General features: G+C 39.3%; 1 protein-coding gene across 1 annotated transcript in view; it reads right to left on the reverse strand.

Moving 5' to 3' along the window:
* The window catches only part of REV3L (REV3 like, DNA directed polymerase zeta catalytic subunit), a 109874-nt gene that overhangs the window by 9232 nt on the left and 87959 nt on the right, over nt 1-12683 (reverse strand). Inside the window, exons 20-26 of the mRNA XM_088522484.1 lie at nt 7684-7802; nt 6640-6758; nt 5548-5689; nt 3182-3426; nt 2057-2165; nt 1007-1213; nt 362-471 (exon numbers count right to left, since the gene is read on the reverse strand). Coding sequence (XP_088378610.1) covers nt 362-471; nt 1007-1213; nt 2057-2165; nt 3182-3426; nt 5548-5689; nt 6640-6758; nt 7684-7802 — 1051 coding nt within the window. The remainder of the gene's footprint in view (nt 1-361; nt 472-1006; nt 1214-2056; nt 2166-3181; nt 3427-5547; nt 5690-6639; nt 6759-7683; nt 7803-12683) is intronic.

The raw sequence follows: 12683 nt of genomic DNA on the forward strand, positions 1-12683 counted from the left end.
TCTGAATTATCACAGTGCTCCTGCCTGCTAAACTGGCCTGCAATATTCCAAGTAACACAGCAATATTCCAAGAAACACGGCAGTACTCCAAAAGGGAGCAGCATGAAGCGCAGCCGACAGCTCCGACCAGGGTCTTGGGGGGAGACTGGGACAGAGCTCAGAGCCTCCCAGCAGTGGTGGAGCTGGGAAAGGGCCCATCCCTGCACAAACCGCACAGAGGAAGTCTAGATCCAGCCTGGAAAACCAGGAGGAACTTTGTAATAGGTCCTAGCTATGCAAGAGGACGAGGACATCCCCGTCCCACCTAGAGAGACAACAGAAAAATGTACCTATGGGGACCTCCTATAGCTGTGCTGATTACCTGTCAGTGTCGCCGTACACAACGTGCGCGCCCCATTTCTTCGTGTCGTTCACCAGCTTTATGGCACGCTCCAAGGTTTCCCTGGCTTTGTGCACAATGCTGTCGCCCAGCTGCAAGAACCAACACAAACAGTGCATTTGTACTCTACTGCTAAAACCACTGCTAGCTCTTAGTAAGCATGGCTTGACCCTGCCTTCATCTATGAAAGATCACTGTTTTGAAAGTACTACCTTTTGAAGTCACCTACTTCATGGTTTAAAAGAATTACAGAAAAAAGTTTGCTTACATCACCCAAAAACTTAAGTCAAGGACTTAGGAAAGAGCAAACGAAAATCACAGAAATTAAAAAAATCAACAACTTCCTTTAGATTTCTTCAGATATATGAAAAATATAAGCAGCAAGAGAAGATTGCTTAGGAATGTTTTCACAAACTCTAAATATTTTTACAGGGGAAGAAGAAAAAAAAATATTTTTTAAGGATCACAAATCTCAAATGACTGATTTCCAGTACTACAAATAACACCCCTGTTTTTATGAGGGCATTTAGACTAAATGCATTTCACATAATCACGCGGCGTTATCTGATTATCCTTAATCACCTCCTTTCCACACGTTTCCCCTACCTGTTTAGCTGCACCTCTTACCTCAACGCATGGCATTCTCCCAGAAAAATTAGCAGCAGTGTAACCAAACGTGACGTTTGCGATGAATTTCAACCCCAGCTGGCGAGCCTCGAGCATGCGGGTTATGGCTTTGTCGTGCTTATACGCCTTCATGGACTGCTTCACCATGATCCTCGTCTTCAAGATTTCTTCTAGCATTCTTGGCAGCACACCCTTTCTTATTGAGGGCTGCCAAAGAAGAAAAAAAAGAAAGGAACAAAGGAAAAAATTATGGTAAAAAGACCAATCTAAACAGTTAAGAGAAGAAGCAAATCCAGAGCTGTTAGATAAGCACTGATAAGAACATAAATTAATCAGCAAGGTGCCTTAGGCACCAATGTTCTGGCTCGTCACAAAAATATTAAAAGCAATCAGGAATACAGACAAAGCTCTTAAGAAGAGGGTAATTTCTGTTGTTGTTGTTGTTGTTTTAATCATCCCTGCCAATGTAATATGTTTAGATAGCTGCATTAATTACAAGGGTACTTCAGCATTTAACACTTATTAATTCTTCACATGTTAAATACTAGAGGAATACTATCTTTTAAAAATTCTGCTGGCATTTTCTATCCAAAGCTTTTCCCTTGCATTAAATATGTGTGTGCTGGTGAGTGGCTAATTACTCATAAGAGCTCCAGGCCACGTTTATTATTTCACTATAAATCAGCCGCAGTTCACATAACATAAAATGAGCACAGCAGAAGGCAAGTTAGGGAGTTTCCTCTCCCAAACCATGGCCCTTTTCCTAGGAAAGCAGCCTGCTAAGCAGCTGCAGAAGAATGAAGTGTTACAGTCAGAGAATTACTGTGTGATCCCCAAACTGTGCAAGTAAAATACAGTTTAATTTTAGATGAAATGAGTCCTCAGTACAAGTAAAAGCAAAAGAAGACGTCCTACTTCCTGAACCGCCAGAATGTTCAGCATTCTGAAGAGTATCAACAAACATTGGGAAATGAGAGCTGAACCTCCCCCTTCAAGCCCTTTTGTCTGTTCTTGGCTCAGCAAAATATCACAGCACGTTAACCTCATTACCTTGACAAAGGCCACCCCGCTGGGTGACACGGTGATATCGTGCCTGATCTGGTACAGCAAGTCAGGGGGTACTCGAAGTGATGTACAGCCAAATTTGAACTCATCGTATCTAATAAAGAAAGGGATTAAACAGGCAGAGAATTCATTTGTCTACAGCCTGATCCCAGGCTTACAGCAAAAGCATCAGCTCACAATGAAACACTGGAAATGCCAACAAGAATGGTCTCAAAATTACTACCTGCAGGACAAATAAACCGACCGTCACTTATAATTTCTTTGCTCTACGCAAAATGCTCCAGTGATACATGGGTAAAATCAACAGAAAGTAAATTATCTGTTCTTCATTATTGATTACTAGCAAATGCAGAGCTAGTGATGCAGCACACGACCATTCCATAACCCAACACGGAAACCTGGCTCGTTCACTCAGTAACCTATTACAGAGAGTCTCTTGCCACATATTAAAATTTCAAGTCAAAAACTTGAAAATCTGATGGTGACACCTATCAATCTTTGCACATAGCTTCCAATTTTTCCATGTATTGTTTATAAATGTAATTATAATGAGCAGTGAGATTTTTGTTCTTTTGTTTTCAATTTTAAAAATATCATTATGCCTATTAAGATGTGCTATAAAGAATAATTCATTTCAGCTTTTCATTTTGAATAGAGAAGAGTGAACCAAAACTCTTAGAAGAAAATAATCAATTCATTGACATATAGAAGAATAATGCTAGTCCAGCTTGGAAAATGGGTAGCGGATTTATGCAACTTTTACCTCATTTTCAAACAGTATTAAAAATTAATGTCACTACAGTGATGGAAAATGCATGCACTCATCCAAGGCACACACAATGCACAGGCATACAGAGCTCAGCTTTTTAACAGAGCAGAACATGGGATTCCTAACTGTGTATTTAAAAATATACATACACTGGCATATATAAATACATATATGCGCAAGTGTGCACATGGCAAATCTTTAGCATGTATTTTCTAACAAAAAATTGGCACTATTTATCTATGTTCTTTGTTTCCACTGTCAGCTGAGAGCTGAGTATCTGCAGTTAAGACACTCAAGTCTCTACAGAATCGAAGTTTGCAAAAAAAAGAAAAATAACTTACTTTCCCAAGTTTTCAACATGTCCCAGGCAAGTTGAGAAGCAGTAGTTGTAGGCTATCACGATAGAAGGGTATAAGGACTGGAAATCTAGTACAAGAACAGCATTGCTGTAAAAACGGGATTCTGGCTCCATGATTAAGGGAACACATTGGGGACTTTTCATATGAGCTCGCTGCTGGATACTGGGTGTCACAGGAATAAAATTCATTGGCTTGGCAATACGCAGCATCATCGACTCCACACGATACTGCAAAACACAGTTGGGATACAGTCATTCTAATTAGCATTTTAAAATGCAGCATAAATGTTGGTGTATTAAAACTGAAGGAATATGCACTGTATTTTCTGAATTTAAAGCTCAGAGCACTAATCTTGCAAAACATATAGCCATTCCCTTACTTTTAATGAATACTCTCCATCACATACAACGGAAATGCTCCTCATCTTTCTGCGTCATTTAGTCCTAATTATTGAAAAATTAGTACTTCTGGTTTATATGTATGTGTAAAATAAATATGCAGGTCAGTATATAACGTGCACCAAGACGTACTACTATACTACAGCCAGTGAATAAGTATTTGCTGAACCAAGATTGTGCATTTTATAATTTTCCATATGAATTTGCAGTGTTTTTTATTTTTTTTTGTCAATATTTAAGAAAACCGAGGAACAGAGGACATAATAGTCACCTAAGTTATTGTGTCCTACAACATTTTGGTCAGGAGGGCACGGAGCTGCTCAGGGAGAAAAGCTGGGCAACATTCAGTTCTTAACCATACGACTAAGACACCAGGGGGCTACAAGTATCCCATGTTGGATTGGTTTAGGCTGCTCTGGAGGAGCATCCCAAGACAGCTTAGTCAAAACAAATAATTGAATATCACCTGGATAATTAGAAAATAGTAATAGAAAAGTTGCCTTAAAAAAATTAACAGAAAATATAAAAAAGGGAAAAAGGACAAGAAAATCAGTGAAAATATCTGAAATCTTCTCAGTACTATTCTATCTTAACATCTTTACCAGAAAAGGAGAGCAGGAACATCTTCAAAAATGCAGGAATCATTCTTCTGAGCGCAAAAATGAATTATCTGAGGCGACTGCGAATGGCTGCAGCTGCCGTGCTGGTGGTCTTTAGGAGTTTCAACGAAAGCAAAACATATGTGTGCAGGAAGGAAAAGAGCCGTCAGGCGAGAGATGCTCCGGCTGCTCCCTCCCACTCGCAGCCATCTGAGGAGGAGGCAGGAGGAGGCAGGCGGAGCTGAGCACAGCTGAGCACAGGGGCGCTGAGCACGTGGGGCCGCCCACGCTTTGGGCAGAGCGGCGCGGGGAGGACGCCAGGCCCAGCCTCATGCTGTCCCTCATGGAGAATTCCCCTCCTCCCTGCTTCCAACAGCGGGGCCTCTTCTGTAACACGTTGTGCCGGGCCAGGGAGCCAGCCTGGCCTAGAGCTACTCAGCTGCCTGTCGCACCACCCCCTGAAGGAAGGAAAGGGCTTCCATGAAGCCCCTTTATGCTATCCCCCATCAGAGATAAGAGTATATAGAGAATATATGCTGTCTACAAGAAGAGAGCATCCTCAAAGGTCTCTATTAAGAATCCACGCTGAGGGAGAAATACCACATTTTCTCACTGTCTTACCCAGCAAGGCTGCCTTACTGCTGGTGCTTTGGTTTTGGTCCGTTCTTTTGCTTCCCAAAAAGGTATTTTGGCACAGTCTTGTGGTGACATCAAGAAGTCTTTTTGTCTGTTTTTGCTGACTTTCACTCAAAAAAATACCATGCCACGCACCAACCCGAACAGCCTACAATGTGAGATGCAGAGTAGCCCCACAGACACATCTTGGCCTTAACGGCACCGTTAATGTGCACATGATGAAGCCAGCGTCCTTCCTGCTGCAGGCTAACATCTCGCCCAAATGTTTGCTTCACGGGAAATGTCAGTCAGAACAGACTCTATTCAGCTTTGCCTATCACTGAACAAAATAGTCTACTTTTTCCCCAAACACGTTTGACTATTTTTCTCAATGTCAAAATAAGTAATAAAGGTTAATTTTCAGACTCTGATTGAAGTGTGAAAAATATCAACCTGAAAGGAAAATTCAGTGCTTCTGAAGAGACTTAATGGAATGACTGAATTTAGGACACTCTTAATTATTTTTTGTCTGATATACTTCTATGACAATTTATTCAATCCATTATTACTGATTTTGGATTGTCTGACCTTATTTACATTTCAATTTCATGTTATGAAGCACTGTCCTCTGTGACCTTACAAAAATACATGTACTGGTTGAAAATATACTGAAGGACAAAAAGATTTTTTTAAGACTATTTTGCTTTTGGAAAGCGTAAGGAAAATGAAGTCTCACCTGGGAACCTCTTGTTAATACATGTAAGAACTGAATGCCAAAAAGTCTTGCCATTTCACTTGTTCTGCCAATCAAATCCAATGTTTCTAGCAACTGGAGATTCCCACGGACCCGGCTAATATAATGATCAACCATTTTCCATCTGTGAAAGCAAACACCTAGTTATAAACAGCCAGAAGAGTGTTGCTCTTTCTCCTAAGAAAAACGCATTTTTATGATAGCTTCTTACAGACCAGCAAATGTAATTTCCCATAGGACATTTTCATATGGTTCTTTCAAAAATGTGACATACATAAACATACACTTACATACGCTAAGACAGATACAAAATGTGACATACTATATGCTGTAAGTTTGCATTACTGCCCTATGGGATTAGTAAAACAGAAACTAGAGTTTTTCTTCATCTGATTAAATGTTTCTTTAACTGAGAGGATTTTTGGGGAAGCAATCGTTCACATTAAAAAAAGCAAAATGTAAATTCATGATCTCAGCACTAAATTACATTTCCATCCCTGCCAGAAGTATTTAAGTTTTAAAGAAATTACAGTTGTATGCCATGATCAGTAGTCTCATAGTGTTATGAGCTGATCATAATCACACAATACCAAAATGTTCTAAGGAAGACTAAAGCTCAGCATGATACATGCTGGGTGTGTGTATATAAGTGTAAGATTTTGCATATAGTTTTGCACTGTACTTAAAGCTTAACTTCGTTGCAAGGTAGGAAACAAAACAGAAACTAACACTTCATTAGAAGCCCTTCAGATGAATTATATACAAACTATCGACCTTACAGAACTCAATATAGTACTTCTATTCAAATACCTTGATACTGTAACTCAAAAATTGATTTGTGTTTGTGTATTTTAGATGGAAAAACAGAATTATATAATGTTGAGGGTGTAAATATGCAATAGAATACAGCAGAACAGATAAGATCATCTAAACTGCTGCATCCAGACTGTTTCAATGCCCAAGCTAAATTATTTCTATCTTGATGTTAGACTGTATCGATTCAATGTTAAGAATATTGCCTTAAAAAAAAAAAAAGAAAATCAGCCTCTTAAGAATGGATCAATAATTCATTACCTGTAGACATCTGTCTTGTTATCAAACCAATCAGACAGAACTCGAAAAGTAAACAAAGGAAAACGCTGATGAAGAACATGAAAGCCCACATTTTCAAAAGTATAGTTCATTAGGTCCACCTAGGAAAAAAAAAAAAAAAGAAAAAGGATGAGGTAAAAATCTGCATTATCTTTCACAGTCAAGGAAAGTTATGTTTCTAAAAAAATTAACATCTAATTTATGCCTTTTAAAACTTTTCTGTGTGCGTGTATGTGTGTTTGTGTACATATGCATGTATATATGCACATATATACATATATATATATATATGTGAAGTTTGTAAGCCATAACTATTTGCAAGCACGGAAAGAAACTCTGTCTTCAGTTGAAAACAATACATGGAATTAAGTAAGGAGCTGCTGCTTTACTGTGGGAGTGCTTGAACGCTGGAGCAGTTGTTCAGAGAGGTGGTGGAGCTTCCATCCTTGGAGCTCTTCAAAATCTGACTGGACATGGTCCTGGGCAACCTGCTCTAGCTGATCCTGCTTGGACCAGGGGATCTACAGAGGCTACTTTGTGATAAGTTGTCACAACCAAATCTGAATTTGGTCAAAACAAAGTTTGCAAAGGTTGAACCTTTGCTGAACCTGAAAATGTAAGATCCTTTTATTATTGGTACATTTTATTATTATGCTGTAAAGTGAACAGTAAACAATGAATAGGTCTGAGAGTTCACAACAAGTTCAAACATTTTATTAACAAAAGCACTGTACTAGCTGGCTTGCTGAACAGGTAAGCTGTTCTCAAGATCAACACAGAAGTCAGAAGGACTACTGTTAAGAAACATCACTGAAAGATAAGCATATAAGTAAGCTTTGGTATTTTACATTTTAGTGACATAGAATATTCATGCCTCACAAAGTAGCAGACAGCTCTGTTTGGGAAGTAAGAGTGCATGAATGAATAAAGAATAAAACCTACATAAGTTACATGAAAACATTGACCAAAAGTTTACAATAATTAAAGAAAAAATAGGAGGTACATTAAATTGTTTTAAAACTTTACCTCATTTCTCATCATTCGCCAAATATTTAGGACAATTCTCCCAACAATATTTATTTCACTCATTGTATCTGATCCGTATTCATCAAGCTCAGCTGCAAATCTGTTCTCTTTCTTATCATCTAAAGACATTAAAAGAGAGTATGTTTAGGAAAATTTTAGTGCAGTCAACATCAGATCAAGCAATCCATTTGAGAATTTGAGTCCTCTAAAAAAATGAGAATTTGCAAAGGCTAGTATTGATTGTACAGGATTATTTATTTACCAGTCCCCACGATATCTCTGAATAAAGCTGTCCTATGTTTTTACTTCCTTGGATATTCCCCTGCAGATAACTCTTACTCTGGCTTCACTGGTGTCCATGGCTCTACATTCTCTCACAGGGAATGTATTGGGCAAGCAATGCTGAATGTTACCAGAGAGGTAGCTGCACACATGGCAGTGTGTTAACACACAGGGGAAGGGGAAAGAAATTGGGGAAAGAAGTGATCTCCGCCCCACAGAGACTCTAAGTTTTACTTGTGATGATCTTAAACAATTAGAGCCAAATCATGGGAGAGAAAATTCAGCGCCTTTTGTACTGTGAACCCACCACACTGGGAACATGCAAAAGTATGGACAGCACAAAAGAAGAGAGAAGGAAATAGGAAGGAACAAGTGCACAGGCAGAAGTGGCAGTCTGATTCGCACTAGTGTCGCAAGACACTAGTGACTATGGTGCAGGAAAGACAGAAAACCCTCTTCAGCCTTTTTTTCTGTCTGTGTGTGTGCTTTGAAATACTACAAATACTACAACAGCAGAAGAGAAGACAGTCTTTTTGCTTCACGTTTCTTAAAACTGTCTTTTTTTTCCCCCCCTCCATGAGAATCTATAGCTTTGGACTCCTTTCCTGTGTTTGATAATTTTGAAGCACAGCACAGTTTAAAAATTAGTATCAAAAAAACCTCAGTGTGTTTCCAACTAGTTATCAAGGTGTTTTCAGGGCTACCTCCACAAGCTATCATCTCCAGTGTTGTTCCTTCTTATTAATTTAAGAGAAAACATTTTGAGACAACTTTCCCACAAATCTAAATTCATATTCATTTTTTTCAAATATTTGTTGTGTTATCTATCCAACATCCATTTACCAGATAACCCTGTATCGCATCCTGCTAACAACAAACAGATGATATTTGTGGCACAGGTTACAGAAGTGTGGATGCATAATACTGTGCAATAATGACCAGAGCTGGACAACTAGCTCCTCAGTTGGCTATGAAGCATATATACCGACCCTTGATGACAAAAGTGAAAATTCTCTGAAATTCAGCAAGGCTGCTAGTAAAAGCAGCGTAACAGAACAGCATCTTTATTTGGATCTTTCAAATGTGTGTCATACTGAAATACAGTTTAAAAAAAAAAAAAAAAAAACACTACTCCTTATTGACTGGCCTTATCAATAAATCACACAGCCATGACAAAATTTAGCAGGCCTTTCATACATTTTATCAAAATGCCTCCCATCTTTTTTAATCTTTCAGATTTTTAAGCAGAAAAAGAAAATCCTCTCTCCATGCATGAATGGAGAAGAATCCCAAAAGTGGCAACAGTCTTTCTTCTGCTCATTTGATACGCTTGATCTCCTGCAAAAATGAGGAGCTTTCATTCTGCCACCACCCCCTTTTTTTTTCTAGTGGTAGCAAAAACTGGCCTATTTCTTTCACATTCAGTTATTTTCACCAATGTCATCCTGGTTCTCCTCTTCTGACTTGTCTGGGAGATTCCTCACACTTCTTCAGTCTGCTTCATGTGTTGCTGGTAGAGAGAGATACTCAAGTGTACAGCAGTCGCGGAAGAGAACTGCTGCCCTGATGAGCACAAGACCTGGCAGAACACTGCAGGCTTTTGTAACTTCCTGAATGCAACCGGTGCAGAAGGCCCCTTCCAAGGCCTCTTTGGAAACAGAAAGTACTGAGTAACAGAACTGGAGATTCTTCCTATCTTTCTGGTGTGTGAGATGAAATTAAAAAAAAGTATCCTCTCATCCTCTATTACTCCCTCCCCTAGCACTGAGTTGTGATGCAAAGGAGAAAACAGGAGGCCACAGTGCACACACACAAAAATGCCACTACGCACAGGCACGGTACTCACTTCTCTTGTGCTGTGTCCTAAGGACTTATGAATATTTCACTTCTAAATGGCAGAGGCAGCATCAGACTCAGCCAATAAAGCAAAACCAGAGAGAAGTCCAGCTTTCCTTTGTTAAGCTGAAATCACAGGAAAGGGAAGGAAAAGTACCTTCCATCTTCATTTCAATAGGAGGAAAGAGCATGCTGCTTGAAGGAGCAGGAGTTTCTGTTCTAAAAATACAGCATGTGAAGAAGGAAGGGAAATATGAAGCGTAGGGGAAGGAAAAACGAGAGGAACATAGATGGGCCCAAAACCATGGACAAGGAAGCCACAAACCAACAGAGAACACAACACTTGTATGTTTATGGTCACACATACAAGACCACACTTAAGGCATGGCATTTTTGGAAGGGTCTCATCAGTGTGAACATCTCCTTATCTTTTCCCTGCTGTTCAGCCAAAAAAGAATACTTACCTTACAATAACACTAGTTCTTGGGAATATATTATGTATTCCACTTGTGGGTGTATATCTACCATCTGGCACAAGAACTTGGGTATTATGAATACCATGTGGAGACCATGCCTATGTTCCACAGGCCCTATTAAACTTTGTAGTCAAAGAAATTAAGGATTATAATCCTCCGTTCTTTCACTAAAACTGAATCCATCTTGCATGGAACTCTGTATTTGTATGGAAAGCAGGAACAGTGCCATAAAATTATGAAAGTACGAGAGAGAGGAGGGTTAACTTTTTGCTGGTCCTGCATCAACTGCAGTGCAGACATAGCTGTCCTGGAAGTCAAGGGCTGGGACTCAAGAGCCTTGGAAGTGAAAGCAGAAAGATATTAGTTACCTATCCTGAACTTGAGAGATTATCTGTTGAGTCAGACTTCTTCAGTAGGGCAGTACACTTTTGTGATCTTCACAGGTACAGGAAACCTGTCAGTATAATGCTTACCATTCCTCTAGCCAGTTATTGCACATCCTGAAGGGTAAGAGATCAGAAGTTTTTCTGATCCTTCTTAATCTCAAGACTATATGCAATGGTATATTGCAGCCAGTGCACCACCTCCAGATGAGCCATCAAGGGGATTATATGATAGAGTTCTCCCAATCAGCTATTTTTCCCACAGGACAAATTTGGGATCTTTGTACTGAAAAGGGAAACTTTGACCTTGACTGGACAATGCATAATTAAACTATAACATGTTCTTATTTTTATGAATTAAGCATTCAAAATTTCACTGACACCGAGCAGCTGACAACATTGAACTGAAGATTTATTTTTAATATGTTTTCTTGTCCCTGAGCATTGCTTTGGATGGTATCTGTTAGTCAGAACTTTTCAAAACAGGTTACAGGTATCAAAGGTATCAGAAGATTTTGAAAGTATCAAAAAATTGAACAAATATTAAAACCTCAAGAAAGGAGCAAGTAAATCAACACAATGTTTAAGCCATGAAGGTAAAGGTCCTGCCACAGCTCTAGATCAATCTAAAACTTTAATTTCAAACCTTGAAGCCACCAAAATTAATGAATGAGTGGAGAATTTTATGCACTTTATGAAAATACTTCTACTCTAACTTGAGAGGAATTTATCAAAATTATTAATAAGAGTTAGTAGAAGTCCAGTAATTTGTAAAATTTAATAAAAGGAAAAAAGCTGGAACAAGATGGAATCACTCACAGATCATATCCATCTTTTCTAAAACACCATGCTCTCCTAGGCAGACAGATAGGATGCAAACATAAAAGATGCTCTACTGGGTCAGCCCCCAAAGATGCATGTAGCCTCCTATCATGTTCTGTCAATACGCAAAACATGATGCCTTAAAGATATGGAAAACACTTATTTATAACCTCTTGAGACCTTTTCCCAGTACCTAACCATTTGCAGCTTCCTGGGACAGATATTATGCATCTCATACTTAGTCACTAACGACCTTTTGATTACGCTTCTCATCTTTCCCAGTTGTCTAATAAGTATTTTGAATGGGGAGAGGTGAGGAAGAGGCCACATCTGCAGAATTTAAGGTGCAAACACACTACAGACACAACCACATATATTATTTCTCTCTTCCTTTCTCCATAATTCCTAATATATCATTTGCTTTTTTAGTCATTACTGAAAAACATCATCAAGTCTTTGATAGGACAAACACAGGCAAGCACTTCTTATACCATGTACAGATTTTCACCAAAACAACTCTGCACTTTGTACCAAAGCCATGTTGACTCTGCTCAAGTGCATTGTATTTATACAGTAGATCACCAACTCCGCTCTTCAGAATTACTGCTTCTATTAATTTGCTAAGTACAGACATCAGCTTGCATTCACCTTGATAACTTTCCTCAATTTTGCAAGGAAAAACAGATCTTTTCCCGAATGCTGGGGAAAGTGTTCAACAACCTGGTATGAGCTGGGCCTGTTTAGCTTAGAGAAGAGAAGATTGAGAGGAGATCTGATCAATATATATAAGTAGGATGGGGCCAAACTCTTCTCTGTGGTGGCCAGTGACAGGACAAGGGGTAATGGGTGCAAGCTGAAACACAGAAAGTTCCATCTCCATGTGAGGAAGAACCTCTTTGCTGTGAGGGTGACAGAACCCTGGAACAGGCTGCCCAGAGAGGCTGTGGAGTCTCCTTTTCTGGAGATCTTCCAAAGCCACCTGGATGCCACCCCTGTGCCACGTGCTCTGGGTGTCCCTGCTGGAGCAGGGAGGTTGGGCTAGATGATCTCTAGAGATCCCTTCCAATCTTAACTATTCTGTGATTCTGTGTATGTTTCCCTCTAGCACTGGAACAGCTATTTAGGCAGAGTTTTATTACAGGGTTGCTGACCAAGATGAACATTGCTCAGGAACTTTTTTATGCCCTCATATCTCTGTCAA

This window comes from Tinamus guttatus, unplaced genomic scaffold, assembly GCF_059628265.1.
Source record: "Tinamus guttatus ecotype Peru unplaced genomic scaffold, ASM5962826v1 Tinamus_guttatus_pri_ptg000010l, whole genome shotgun sequence".
NCBI classification, from domain to species: domain Eukaryota; kingdom Metazoa; phylum Chordata; class Aves; order Tinamiformes; family Tinamidae; genus Tinamus; species Tinamus guttatus.